General features: G+C 46.4%; 1 protein-coding gene across 1 annotated transcript in view; it reads left to right on the forward strand.

The window, feature by feature from the left end:
- Nucleotides 1–14263, forward strand: part of fer1l4 (fer-1 like family member 4) — a 65314-nt gene that overhangs the window by 38324 nt on the left and 12727 nt on the right. Inside the window, exons 32-37 of the mRNA XM_078947856.1 lie at nucleotides 7884–8067; nucleotides 8254–8342; nucleotides 8411–8527; nucleotides 8724–8760; nucleotides 9056–9165; nucleotides 11427–11561. Of these exons, the coding sequence (XP_078803982.1) occupies nucleotides 7884–8067; nucleotides 8254–8342; nucleotides 8411–8527; nucleotides 8724–8760; nucleotides 9056–9165; nucleotides 11427–11561 (672 nt within the window). The remainder of the gene's footprint in view (nucleotides 1–7883; nucleotides 8068–8253; nucleotides 8343–8410; nucleotides 8528–8723; nucleotides 8761–9055; nucleotides 9166–11426; nucleotides 11562–14263) is intronic.

Consider the following 14263-nt stretch of genomic DNA (forward strand, 5'->3'; position numbering starts at 1 on the left):
TCTCCGTTGCGTTGTGTTTCTGTTGTGTTGTGTATCCATTGCGTGGTGTGTCAGTTGCGTTGCGTCTCCATTGTGTTGAGTGTCCGTTGTGTTGCATCTTCATTAAATTGCGTCTCCATTGCATTGTGTCTCCCTTGCATTGTGTCTCCATTGCATTGTGTCTTCATTGCATTGTGTCTCCATTGCATTGTGTCTCCATTGCGTTGTGTATCCATTGCGTGGTGTGTCAGTTGCGTTGCGTCTCCATTGTGTTGAGTGTCTGTTGTGTTGCATCTTTATTGCTGTGTGTCTCTGTTGCGTTGTGTCTCCATTGCATGGTGTCTCCATTGCATTGTGTCTCCATTGCATGATGTCTCCATTGCGTTGTGTCTCCATTGCGTGGTGTGTCAGTTGCATTGTGTCTCAATTGTGTTGTGTGTCTGTTGTGCTGCATCTACATTGCATTGTGTCTCCATTGCATTGTGTCTCCATTGCATTGTGTCTCCCTTACATTGAGTTTCCATTGCGTTGTGTCTCCATTGTGTGGTGTGTCAGTTGCATTGAGTCTCAATTGTGTTGAATGTATGTTGTGTTGCATCTACATTGCATTGTATATCCATTGCATTGTTTTTCCATTGCATGGTTTCTCCATTGAATTGTGTCTCCGTTGCATTGTGTCTCCGTTGCGTTGTGTCTCTGTTGTGTTGTGTATCCATTGCGTGGTGTGTCAGTTGCGTTGCGTCTCCATTGTGTTGAGTGTCTGTTGTGTTGTATTTTCATTAAATTGCGTCTCCATTGCATTGTGTCTCCCTTGCATTGTGTCTCCATTGCATTGTGTCTCCATTGCATTGTGTCTCCATTGCGTTGTGCATCCATTGCGTGGTGTGTCAGTTGCGTTGCGTCTCCATTGTTTTGAGTGTCTGTTGTGTTGCATCTTTATTGCTGTGTGTCTCTGTTGCATTTTGTCTCCATTGCATGGTGTCTTCGTTGCATTGTGTCTTCGTTGCGTTGTGTCTCTATTGCATGGTGTCTTCGTTGTGTTGTGTCTTCGTTACATTGTGTTTGCGTTGCGTTTTGTCTCCATTGCGTTGTGTCTCCATTGCGTGGTGTCTCAGTTGTGTTGAGTCTCCGTTGCATTGTGTCTCCCGTTGTATTGCGTCTCCATTGCATTGTTTCTCCATTGTGTTGTGTATCAGTTGCATTGCGTATCCATTGTGTTGAGTGTCTGTTGTGTTGCGTCTTCATTGCATTGTGTCTTCGTTGCATTGTGTCTCCATTGCATGGTGTCTCCATTGCGTTGTGTCTCCATTGTGTGGTGTGTCAGTTGCATTGAGTCTCAATTGTGTTGAGTGTCTGTTGTAATAATAATAATAATAATAATACATTTTATTTATAAGGCGCCTTTCTGGGCACTCAAAGTCGCCGCACAACATGTATACAGTATAAAATACAATAAACACTTAAAACAACAACAACAATTTAAATAAATACAAAATTAAATAAAAATATATAAAAAAAGTGAAAAGGTTAATGTTAAAATGAACAGGCCATTTGGAAAAGATGAGTTTTTAGCTTTGATTTGAAATGTGGGAGTTTGTCAGTGTTGCGGAGGTCAGGGAGGAGTGAGTTCCAAAGCCGGGGAGCAGAGTTGTGTTGCATCTCCATTGCGGTGTTGCCTCCGTTACATTGCTTCTCCCTTGCATTGTGTCTCCATTGCATGGTTTCTCCATTGCATTGTGTCTCCATTGCATTGTGTCTCCATTGCATTGTGTCTCCATTGCGTTGTGTCTCCATTGCATGGTGTCTCCATTGCATGGTGTCTCCATTGCGTGGTGTATCCATTGCGTGGTTTCTCAGTTGCGTTGCGTCTCCATTGTGTTGAGTGTCTGTTGTGTTGCATCTTCATTAAATTGTGTCTCCATTGCATTGTGTCTCCATTGCATTGTGTATCTATTGCGTGGTGTGTCAGTTGCATTGGCTATCCATTCTGTTGAGTGTCTGTTGTGTTGCATCTTTAATGCTGTGTGTCTCTGTTGCATTGTGTCTCCATTGCATGGTGTCTTTGTTGCAGTGTGTCTTTGTTGCGTTGTCTTCGTTGCATTGTGTCTCCATTGCATTGTGTCTCTATTGCATGGTGTCTTCGTTGTGTTATGCCTCCGTTGCATTTCGTCTCCATTGCGTGGTGTCTCCGTTGCGTTGCGTCTCCGTTGCGTTGTGTCTCTGTTGAATTGCGTCTCCATTGTGATGTGTCTCAGTTGCGTGGCATCTCCATTGCGTTGTGCCTCCGTTACATTGCTTGTCCCTTGCGTTGTGTCTCCGTTGCATTGTGTCTCCATAGCCTTGTGTCTCCGTTTCATTGTGTCTTTATTACATTGTGTCTCTGTTGCATTGTGTCTCCATTGCGTTATGCCTCCGTTGAATTTCGTCTCCATTGCGTGGTGTCTCAGTTGCGTAGCGTCTCCATTGTGTTGTGTCTCGGTTGCATTGGGTCTCCATTGCATGGTTTCTTCGTTGCATTGCGTCTCCGTTGCATTGTGTCTCCGTTGCATTGCGTCTCCATTGTATTGTGTCTCCATTGCGTGGTGTCTCAGTTGCGTTGTGTCTCTATTACATTGTGTCTACATTGTGTTCAGTGTCTGTTGTTTTGCATCTCCATTGCGTTGTGTCTCAATTGCATGGTGTCTTTGTTGCGTTGTGTCTTCATTGGGTTGTGTCTTCGTTGCATTATGTCTCCTTTGCATTGGGTCTCTATTGCATGGTGTCTTCGTTGTGTTGTGTCTTCGTTGCATTGTGTTTTCGTTGCATTGTGTCTCCATTGAGTTGTGTATCCATTGCATTGTGTCTCAGTTGCGTTGCGTCTCCATTGTGTTGAGTGTCTGTTGTGTTGGATCTTCATTAAATTGCGTCTCCATTGCATTGTGTTTCCATTGCGTTGTGTATCCATTGCGTGGTGTGTCAGTTGCGTTGCGTCTCCGTTGCATTGTGTCTCCCGTTGTACTGCGTCTCCATTGCATTGTGTCTCCATTGCATTGTGTATCTATTGCGTGGTGTGTCAGTTGCATTGCGTATCCATTCTGTTGAGTGTCTGTTGTGTTGCATCTTCATTGCAGTGTGTCTCTGTTGCATTGTGTCTCCCTTGCATTGTGTCTCCATGGCATGGTGTCTTCGTTGCGCTGTGTCATCTATGTGTTACATCTTCATTGCAGTGTGTCTCTGTTGCATTGTGTCTCCATTGCGTTGTGTCTCCATTGCATGGTTTCTCCATTGCATTGTGTCTCTGTTACATTGCATTGCATTGTCAGTTGCGTTGCGTCTCCATATTGTTAAGTGTCTGTTGTATTGCATCTTCATTAAATTGCGTCTCCATTGCATTGTGTCTCCGTTGCATTGTCTCTCCATAGCATTGTGTCTCCACTGCATGGTTTCTCCATTGCATTGTGTCTCCATTGCATTGTGTCTCGGTTGCGTTGTGTCTCTGTTGCGTCGTGTCTCCATTGCATGGTGTTTCCATTGCGTTGTGTCTCCATTGTGTGGTGTGTCATTTGCATTGAGTCTCAATTGTGTTGAATGTCTGTTGTGTTGCATCTACATTGCATTGTGTCTCCATTGCATTGTGTCTCAGTTGCGTTGTGTCTCTGTTGCATTGTGTCTCCATTGCATTGTGTCTCCGTTGCGTTGTGTCTCCGTTGTATTGTGTCTCCATTGCATTTTGTCTCCATTGCATTGTGTCTCCCTTGCATTGTGTCTCCCTTGCATTGTGTCTCCATTGCATTGTGTCTCCATTGCATTGTGTCTCCGTTGTGTCTCTGTTGCATTGTGTCTCCATTGCATTGTGTCTCCGTTGCGTTGTGTCTCTGTTGCGTTGTGTCTCCATTGCATGGTGTCTCCACTGCATTGTGTCTCCGTTGCGTTGTGTCTCCCTTGCATTGTGTCTCCGTTGCGTTGTGTCTCCGTTGCATTGTGTCTCCATTGCATTTTGTCTCCATTGCATTGTGTCTCCCTTGCATTGTGTCTCCATTGCATTGTGTCTCCATTGCATTGTGTCTCCGTTGCGTTGTGTCTCTGTTGCATTGTGTCTCCATTGCATTGTGTCTCCGTTGTGTTGTGTCTCTGTTGCATTGTGTCTCCATTGCATTTTGTCTCCATTGCATTGTGTCTCCATTACATTGTGTCTCCCTTGCATTGTGTCTCCCTTGCATTGTGTCTCTGTTGCATTGTGTCTCTGTTGCATTGTGTCTCCAGTGCATTGTGTCTCTGTTGCATTGTGTCTCTGTTGCATTGTGTCTCCATTGCATTGTGTCTCTGTTGCATTGTGTCTCCCTTGCATTGTGTCTCCCTTGCATTGTGTCTCCATTGCATTGTGTCTCCATTGCATTGTGTCTTAGTTGCGTTGTGTCTCTGTTGCATTGTGTCTCCATTGCATTTTGTCTCCATTGCATTGTGTCTCTGTTGCATTGTGTCTCCATTGCATTGTGTCTCCCTTGCATTGTGTCTCCATTGCATTGTGTCTCCCTTGCATTGTGTCTCCCTTGCATTGTGTCTCTGTTGCATTGTGTCTCCATTGCATTGTGTCTCTGTTGCATTGTGTCTCCAGTGCATTGTGTCTCTGTTGCGTTGTGTCTCTGTTGCATTGTGTCTCCATTGCTTTTTGTCTCCATTGCATTGTGTCTCCCTTGCATTGTGTCTCTGTTGCATTGTGTCTCCATTGCATTGTGTCTCTGTTGCATTGTGTCTCCGTTGCGTTGTGTCTCCGTTGCATTGTGCCTCCGTTGAATTGTGTCTCCGTTGTGTTGTGTCTCCGTTGCATTGTGTCTCCATTGCATTGTGTCTCCATTGCATTGTGTCTCCATTGCGTTGTGTCTCCATTGCATGGTGTCTCCATTGCATTGTGTCTCCATTGCATTGTGTCTCCATTGCGTGGTTTCTCAGTTGCGTTGCGTCTCCATTGTGTTGAGTGTCTGTTGTATTGCATCTTCATTAAACTGTGTCTCCATTGCATTGTGTATCTATTGCGTGGTGTGTCAGTTGCATTGCGTATCCATTCTACTGTGTGTCTGTTGTGTTGCATCTTTAATGCTGTGTGTCTCTGTTGCATTGTGTCTCCATTGCATGGTGTCTTTGTTGCAGTGTGTCTTTGTTGCGTTGTCTTCGTTGCCTTGTGTCTCCATTGCATTGTGTCTCTATTGCATGGTGTCTTCGTTGTGTTATGCCTCCGTTGCATTTCGTCTCCATTGCGTGGTGTCTCCGTTGTGTTGCGTCTCCGTTGCGTTGTGTCTCTGTTGAATTGCGTCTCCATTGTGATGTGTTTCAGTTGTGTTGCATCTTCATTGCAGTGTGTCTCTGTTGCATTGTGTCTCCCTTGCATTGTGTCTCCATGGCATGGTGTCTTCGTTGCGCTGTGTCATCTATGTGTTACATCTTCATTGCAGTGTGTCTCTGTTGCATTGTGTCTCCATTGCGTTGTGTCTCCATTGCATGGTTTCTCCATTGCATTGTGTCTCTGTTACATTGCATTGCATTGTCAGTTGCGTTGCGTCTCCATATTGTTAAGTGTCTGTTGTATTGCATCTTCATTAAATTGCGTCTCCATTGCATTGTGTCTCCGTTGCATTGTCTCTCCATTGCATTGTGTCTCCACTGCATGGTTTCTCCATTGCATTGTGTCTCCATTGCATTGTGTCTCGGTTGCGTTGTGTCTCTGTTGCGTCGTGTCTCCATTGCATGGTGTTTCCATTGCGTTGTGTCTCCATTGTGTGGTGTGTCATTTGCATTGAGTCTCAATTGTGTTGAATGTCTGTTGTGTTGCATCTACATTGCATTGTGTCTCCATTGCATTGTGTCTCAGTTGCGTTGTGTCTCTGTTGCATTGTGTCTCCATTGCATTGTGTCTCCGTTGCGTTGTGTCTCCGTTGTATTGTGTCTCCATTGCATTTTGTCTCCATTGCATTGTGTCTCCCTTGCATTGTGTCTCCCTTGCATTGTGTCTCCATTGCATTGTGTCTCCATTGCATTGTGTCTCCGTTGTGTCTCTGTTGCATTGTGTCTCCATTGCATTGTGTCTCCGTTGCGTTGTGTCTCTGTTGCGTTGTGTCTCCATTGCATGGTGTCTCCACTGCATTGTGTCTCCGTTGCGTTGTGTCTCCCTTGCATTGTGTCTCCGTTGCGTTGTGTCTCCGTTGCATTGTGTCTCCATTGCATTTTGTCTCCATTGCATTGTGTCTCCCTTGCATTGTGTCTCCCTTGCATTGTGTCTCCATTGCATTGTGTCTCCATTGCATTGTGTCTCCGTTGCGTTGTGTCTCTGTTGCATTGTGTCTCCATTGCATTGTGTCTCCGTTGTGTTGTGTCTCTGTTGCATTGTGTCTCCATTGCATTTTGTCTCCATTGCATTGTGTCTCCATTACATTGTGTCTCCCTTGCATTGTGTCTCCCTTGCATTGTGTCTCTGTTGCATTGTGTCTCTGTTGCATTGTGTCTCTGTTGCATTGTGTCTCCATTGCATTGTGTCTCTGTTGCATTGTGTCTCCCTTGCATTGTGTCTCCCTTGCATTGTGTCTCCATTGCATTGTGTCTCCATTGCATTGTGTCTTAGTTGCGTTGTGTCTCTGTTGCATTGTGTCTCCATTGCATTTTGTCTCCATTGCATTGTGTCTCTGTTGCATTGTGTCTCCATTGCATTGTGTCTCCCTTGCATTGTGTCTCCATTGCATTGTGTCTCCCTTGCATTGTGTCTCTGTTGCATTGTGTCTCCATTGCATTGTGTCTCTGTTGCATTGTGTCTCCAGTGCATTGTGTCTCTGTTGCGTTGTGTCTCTGTTGCATTGTGTCTCCATTGCTTTTTGTCTCCATTGCATTGTGTCTCCCTTGCATTGTGTCTCTGTTGCATTGTGTCTCCATTGCATTGTGTCTCTGTTGCATTGTGTCTCCGTTGCGTTGTGTCTCCGTTGCATTGTGCCTCCGTTGAATTGTGTCTCCGTTGTGTTGTGTCTCTGTTGCATTGTGTCTCCATTGCATTGTGTCTCCATTGCATTGTGTCTCCATTGCGTTGTGTCTCCATTGCATGGTGTCTCCATTGCATTGTGTCTCCATTGCATTGTGTCTCCATTGCGTGGTTTCTCAGTTGCGTTGCGTCTCCATTGTGTTGAGTGTCTGTTGTATTGCATCTTCATTAAACTGTGTCTCCATTGCATTGTGTATCTATTGCGTGGTGTGTCAGTTGCATTGCGTATCCATTCTACTGTGTGTCTGTTGTGTTGCATCTTTAATGCTGTGTGTCTCTGTTGCATTGTGTCTCCATTGCATGGTGTCTTTGTTGCAGTGTGTCTTTGTTGCGTTGTCTTCGTTGCCTTGTGTCTCCATTGCATTGTGTCTCTATTGCATGGTGTCTTCGTTGTGTTATGCCTCCGTTGCATTTCGTCTCCATTGCGTGGTGTCTCCGTTGTGTTGCGTCTCCGTTGCGTTGTGTCTCTGTTGAATTGCGTCTCCATTGTGATGTGTTTCAGTTGCGTGGCATCTCCATTGCGTTGTGCCTCCGTTACATTGCTTGTCCCTTGCATTGTGTCTCCATTGCATTGTGTCTCCATTGCATTTTCCAGGGGGGTGGACCGGAGGCGCAACAGAGTCAATGTATTGATGTGACGGTGGAGCAACATAGACACCGCAGAAGGGCCAATGTAAATTCAGGCGATGGATTTCATGGGAGAGTCTTCATGCCTCCTCTCTATCGCCCCCTTGTGGCTGTGTGTTTTCCTGAAATCAACAGGGTTGGGGTGACCTACAAAGTCAGACTCAGAAATGCAGTGAAGTTGAAAATCACCTTTTCCCTGAGTTAAAAACAACGTTTCCTTTAACGTGAAGTAAAAACTGCCGACTCCTGACTGATCTTTTCTGTCGGGTTCCATCAGGAGCTGCCGGAGCAGTCCTACCTCCACCCTCCTCTGACGCTGTTTGTGGTGGAGCATCGCGCATTCGGACATGTGGCTTTGGTCGGAACCCACGTGGTCCTGAACCTGATGGAGTACGGCCAAAGAGATGCTGAGCGGGAGGGGGAGGAGGGCCAAAAATCACTAAGAAGCGATAAATGCAGCGGTGAGAGTCACATCCAGAGCTGTAGATGTTTAAAAGGCCCTTTTTGTAAAACCCTGCAGTAGCTTTGAACAGAACTGATTAAAATAACCAAATGTTTTCTTTTTTCTGATTTTTTTTTTTCAAGAACCAGAAGATTTTTGAGGACTTTGTGCTTCTGAAAAACTCATGACACGCCTTTCTCTGCAGTGAGGAGAGCTTCAGAGAACCTCAGGCCTCTGGCCGCCGTGAAGAAGATGGGACTCAGCGGGCTGACTGTCGCTCATTCAAAGATTCCTGTGAGTCAGAAACCATGACCTGGGCTGTGTTTCAATGGATGAGCTGATGTTCCAGCTGTCACTCACAGGCACCTCTACAGAAGATGTCAAAGAGAACTGAGGAGCTGGAGGAGGAGGAGCTGGAGGAGGAGGAGCTGGACTGGTGGTCCAAGTACTACGCCTCTCTGGAGGAGCTGGCGCTGCAGGTGAGTTCTGCTGCAGGGAGACGAAGGTGCAGATGAAAGGAGCTGAAGATTCCACGAACTTCCAGACTGAGGAGCAAGTTTGAAGATCAGAAACGATGAAAACGAGGAACATTTCCGTGGTTTTAAAACCAAAAGTGAATGAAGGAATTTAAAACTAAAGAAGTCCTGATTGAGTTTGAGGCGTTTCTGTCTGCAGGAGGCTGAGATGGACATGGAGGAGCAGGTGGAGACAGGTACTGTGGCGGGTTTCCCCTGCAGATCTTTGGCTTCTGACAGCATTTCACGTGTTCAGATGCAACCGTCCAAACAGGATTGACGAGAGGAAAAAGGCCAGACGCTGGTTGGAAAAGCTGCAGAGCACAGCTGATGGGCATGTTCAGCATGGCTTCATGCTTTGTGACAGGGGGGGGGGCGGTGTCAGCGGCTGCTGCAGTGTGACGGAGGTTTCAAGAGGTTACACTGACGGAAGGGTCAGGAGAAGGTCATGGAGAAGAAGAACGTGATGGTCTGGTTCTCTCCTTTCTACAGACAGAACCACTCTGAACATGGAAGACATTGAAGAAGAGGAGGAAGAGGAGCAGGAAGCTGTTCTGGCTGAGGTCGAACCTCCCAAACGGAAGAAGATTGCAACACTAAAGGTGTGAAGTCCAGCCGCCTCCTTTCTTTGTCCGTCTGAACGTTTCTCAGAACTTGATCAGAATCGGATCGATTCTACAAGAAGTTCTGTCTCTGTGATGTTTTCCGGATCAGCCAGGAGCTTCTGGGGTTTCCACTCTAGATAGATGGATCTTTACTGTCTTTAATTGTCATACGTACAACGACATGAAAAGAGCCTTCTGCCCAGTGCAGCCATTTGACCCTCTAATGCTCAGCATGGGTCTAAAATGACCCGCATTCATTTTCTATGTAAGTTTATGATGGCAGAGTTTTTATTTTGATATCTCTTTTAAAATATATATTTTTACTGTTGAATATTCCAAGTATTCTTTCATATCTTTTTTTTATCAACCCAGATTATTATTTTCATTTTTCTTTTCATACACGGATCAAAAACGACCCGGTCATTCAAGAGTGACTTTAATCAAATTACTTCATATTATAATAGTAACATTTGCTTTGAAGTAATATGTTTTGCAGTGAGTTGGGCCAAACGTGTGTGTCTTTAATTGAAACATGGTTATTTTCATGCTGTAACACATTCCTGTGATAACATAACATGTCTAACAATCTGAACTGTATCAGTAGTTTAACAGCTTTAAACTGGTGTGGCACATCTGTTTACACACGACCTTGGTTTTGACATGCCTCACTAATTATAATGGGATATTTCTGCTCTGCACACAGATCTGGTGCAGTCAGAACTGCAGCTTTTGACTTTCTGTCTTAGGAAACTGGGCAGACCGCACAGCTCTTGGTCTTCCTTTGGCCCTCCTGTCTGATGCTCTCTTCAGGCTGGATGGGGCCTCTGATGGTTTTTTAAACCCACATCTTCCCATTAATAATTATAACAATGGATTGAATTAACTGGGCTTTTCCAGACGCTCAAAGTTCCTACATTGTGTCCATGATTCATTCACTCCTCATTCAAACTTGGTGAGGGTAACTACTGATGTAGCCACAGCTGCCCCGGGGCAGACGGACAGAGGCGGGGCTGCCAGTTGGTGCCTACAGTCCCACTGACCATCACATTCACACACCAGTGGAGGCAAGGAGGGTGAAGTGTCTTGCCCAAGGACACGACGACAGTTGGCTGGGGGGTAGCGGGGATCGAACCCCCGATCATTGGCTGACTTGCTCCACCACCTGAGCCACTGCCACCCAAACATGCTTTTGGAGTTGGGGCGTGTCCTAAATGTGCCTCTTCATTTGTGGCATGACGAGCTCTTTGCCCCCTCCTTGATAAAAAGCCGCCGTGCATTGCTGACACCCCCCATCCAGCCAGGGTGTTGTGCAGTGAAGGCGTAGAGGGTGACAGCATCCAGCAGGTGGTACCAGAGAACCATGGACCCGTTTGATCCGGTGTCCACACCTCATTTGGATTTGTTACGGTTCTGGATCACTTCTGGTTTCTTCTTCTGACTGTTGTCATCCACCGCTTTGTGTCATGCATGCTGCTCAAAAGGCACAAAAACAAGATATTTAGAACATATATGCAGGAATAAATGATTAAATGTCATTTATTTCAAAGTTATGTTGTGTAAATACTGAGCCATATGAGAAATAACAGAAAATGAATGTGGGTCATTTTGTACCCATGTTGCGCATTAGAGGGGTAGTGATACAAAAACAGATTTTATTCAAAAAGTAAAAAATGAAAAACTAAGATAATTATGTGTGATGGTCTAAAACAAGTTAATTGATGAATAACTTGACTGCTGAATGATAATATTAATTTATTCCAATGATATCAAAAATAAAACTGGGTCACTTTTGACCCATGTTGCGCATCAAAGGGTTAAAAAATGAACAACTTTCTAAAAAATAATAAATTATACATAAAAATAGATTAAAACTTGCTTCAATGTGTGTTAAACCAGTTACAAACCAGAGAAATAATAATAAAAATAATTAATATAAATTAATACAAAAAATTAAAGGAAATCTTTTTGTCTCTGCTTGACCTGCAGCGACCTCTAGACTTCTCTAGATCCAAACTTTAGGAGGAGCTCTTGAAGTCGGACCCGTCCGGATTCTTCAGTAAAGAAGAATCCCCCCCCAGGGTTATTGTGACTGTAGTTCTATCTCAAAAACAGATCAATAAAAGAAATGTCCAATAAAATCAAGGACTTATTAAATTGATCTAATCTCTTTATTCACTAAAAGATTCAGTAAAACACAGACAAAGGGGATTTTTTAAAACAGATCCGCTTTCAGGTGATCCTTTCTCTGGTGTTTGCAGCTCTATGAAGGAGACCTGGAATCCCAGTTCAATGACTTCCAGGACTGGCTGAAGATCTTCCCTCTGTACAAAGGCAGAGCCAACACTGAGGATGACGAGGATGCCGATGAAGACAGACTCATGGGAAAATTCAAGGTAGCACTAATCCAGGCTGCAGCAGTAGGAAGGACTGAAGACCCCCCCCCCACTGCTTCAGCTACAGGTTACTTCCTGTTTCAGGGTAATGTTACTTCCTGTTTCGGGGAGGGTCCCCCCCACTGCTTCAGCTACAGGTTACTTCCTGTTTCAGGGTAATGTTACTTCCTGTTTCGGGGAGGGTCCCCCCCACTGCTTCAGCTACAGGTTACTTCCTGTTTCAGGGTAATGTTACTTCCTGTTTCGGGGAGGGTCCCCCCCACTGCTTCAGCTACAGGTTACTTCCTGTTTCAGGGTAATGTTACTTCCTGTTTCGGGGAGGGTCCCCCCCCACTGCTTCAGCTACAGGTTACTTCCTGTTTCGGGGAGGGTCCCCCCCACTGCTTCAGCTACAGGTTACTTCCTGTTTCAGGGTAATGTTACTTCCTGTTTCGGGGAGGGTCCCCCCCCACTGCTTCAGCTACAGGTTACTTCCTGTTTCAGGGTAATGTTACTTCCTGTTTCGGGGAGGGTCCCCCCCACTGCTTCAGCTACAGGTTACTTCCTGTTTCAGGGTAATGTTACTTCCTGTTTCAGGGAGGGTCCCCCCCACTGCTTCAGCTACAGGTTACTTCCTGTTTCAGGGTAATGTTACTTCCTGTTTCAGGGAGGGTCCCCCCCACTGCTTCAGCTACAGGTTACTTCCTGTTTCAGGGTAATGTTACTTCCTGTTTCGGGGAGGGTCCCCCCCACTGCTTCAGCTACAGGTTACTTCCTGTTTCAGGGTAATGTTACTTCCTGTTTCGGGGAGGGTCCCCCCCACTGCTTCAGCTACAGGTTACTTCCTGTTTCAGGGTAATGTTACTTCCTGTTTCGGGGAGGGTCCCCCCCCACTGCTTCAGCTACAGGTTACTTCCTGTTTCGGGGAGGGTCCCCCCCACTGCTTCAGCTACAGGTTACTTCCTGTTTCAGGGTAATGTTACTTCCTGTTTCGGGGAGGGTCCCCCCCCACTGCTTCAGCTACAGGTTACTTCCTGTTTCAGGGTAATGTTACTTCCTGTTTCGGGGAGGGTCCCCCCCACTGCTTCAGCTACAGGTTACTTCCTGTTTCAGGGTAATGTTACTTCCTGTTTCAGGGAGGGTCCCCCCCACTGCTTCAGCTACAGGTTACTTCCTGTTTCAGGGTAATGTTACTTCCTGTTTCAGGGAGGGTCCCCCCCACTGCTTCAGCTACAGGTTACTTCCTGTTTCAGGGTAATGTTACTTCCTGTTTCGGGGAGGGTCCCCCCCACTGCTTCAGCTACAGGTTACTTCCTGTTTCAGGGTAATGTTACTTCCTGTTTCGGGGAGGGTCCCCCCCCACTGCTTCAGCTACAGGTTACTTCCTGTTTCGGGGAGGGTCCCCCCCACTGCTTCAGCTACAGGTTACTTCCTGTTTCAGGGTAATGTTACTTCCTGTTTCGGGGAGGGTCCCCCCCCACTGCTTCAGCTACAGGTTACTTCCTGTTTCAGGGTAATGTTACTTCCTGTTTCGGGGAGGGTCCCCCCCACTGCTTCAGCTACAGGTTACTTCCTGTTTCAGGGTAATGTTACTTCCTGTTTCAGGGAGGGTCCCCCCCACTGCTTCAGCTACAGGTTACTTCCTGTTTCAGGGTAATGTTACTTCCTGTTTCAGGGAGGGTCCCCCCCACTGCTTCAGCTACAGGTTACTTCCTGTTTCAGGGTAATGTTACTTCCTGTTTCAGGGAGGGTCCCCCCCACTGCTTCAGCTACAGGTTACTTCCTGTTTCAGGGTAATGTTACTTCCTGTTTCGGGGAGGGTCCCCCCCACTGCTTCAGCTACAGGTTACTTCCTGTTTCAGGGTAATGTTACTTCCTGTTTCGGGGAGGGTCCCCCCCACTGCTTCAGCTACAGGTTACTTCCTGTTTCAGGGTAATGTTACTTCCTGTTTCGGGGAGGGTCCCCCCCCACTGCTTCAGCTACAGGTTACTTCCTGTTTCGGGGAGGGTCCCCCCCACTGCTTCAGCTACAGGTTACTTCCTGTTTCAGGGTAATGTTACTTCCTGTTTCGGGGAGGGTCCCCCCCCACTGCTTCAGCTACAGGTTACTTCCTGTTTCAGGGTAATGTTACTTCCTGTTTCGGGGAGGGTCCCCCCCACTGCTTCAGCTACAGGTTACTTCCTGTTTCAGGGTAATGTTACTTCCTGTTTCGGGGAGGGTCCCCCCCACTGCTTCAGCTACAGGTTACTTCCTGTTTCAGGGTAATGTTACTTCCTGTTTCAGGGAGGGTCCCCCCCACTGCTTCAGCTACAGGTTACTTCCTGTTTCAGGGTAATGTTACTTCCTGTTTCAGGGAGGGTCCCCCCCACTGCTTCAGCTACAGGTTACTTCCTGTTTCAGGGTAATGTTACTTCCTGTTTCGGGGAGGGTCCCCCCCACTGCTTCAGCTACAGGTTACTTCCTGTTTCAGGGTAATGTTACTTCCTGTTTCAGGGAGGGTCCCCCCCACTGCTTCAGCTACAGGTTACTTCCTGTTTCAGGGTAATGTTACTTCCTGTTTCGGGGAGGGTCCCCCCCACTGCTTCAGCTACAGGTTACTTCCTGTTTCGGGGAGGGTCCCCCCCACTGCTTCATCTACAGGTTACTTCCTGTTTCAGGGAGTTGCTCAGAACAGGGAGGACACACTAAACTCTGTGTGATCTGTCTCATTTATAATAACTGA

Source organism: Oryzias latipes, chromosome 5 (genome assembly GCF_053564925.1).
Source record: "Oryzias latipes strain Hd-rR chromosome 5, Olatipes_Hd-rR_3.1".
NCBI classification, from domain to species: domain Eukaryota; kingdom Metazoa; phylum Chordata; class Actinopteri; order Beloniformes; family Adrianichthyidae; genus Oryzias; species Oryzias latipes.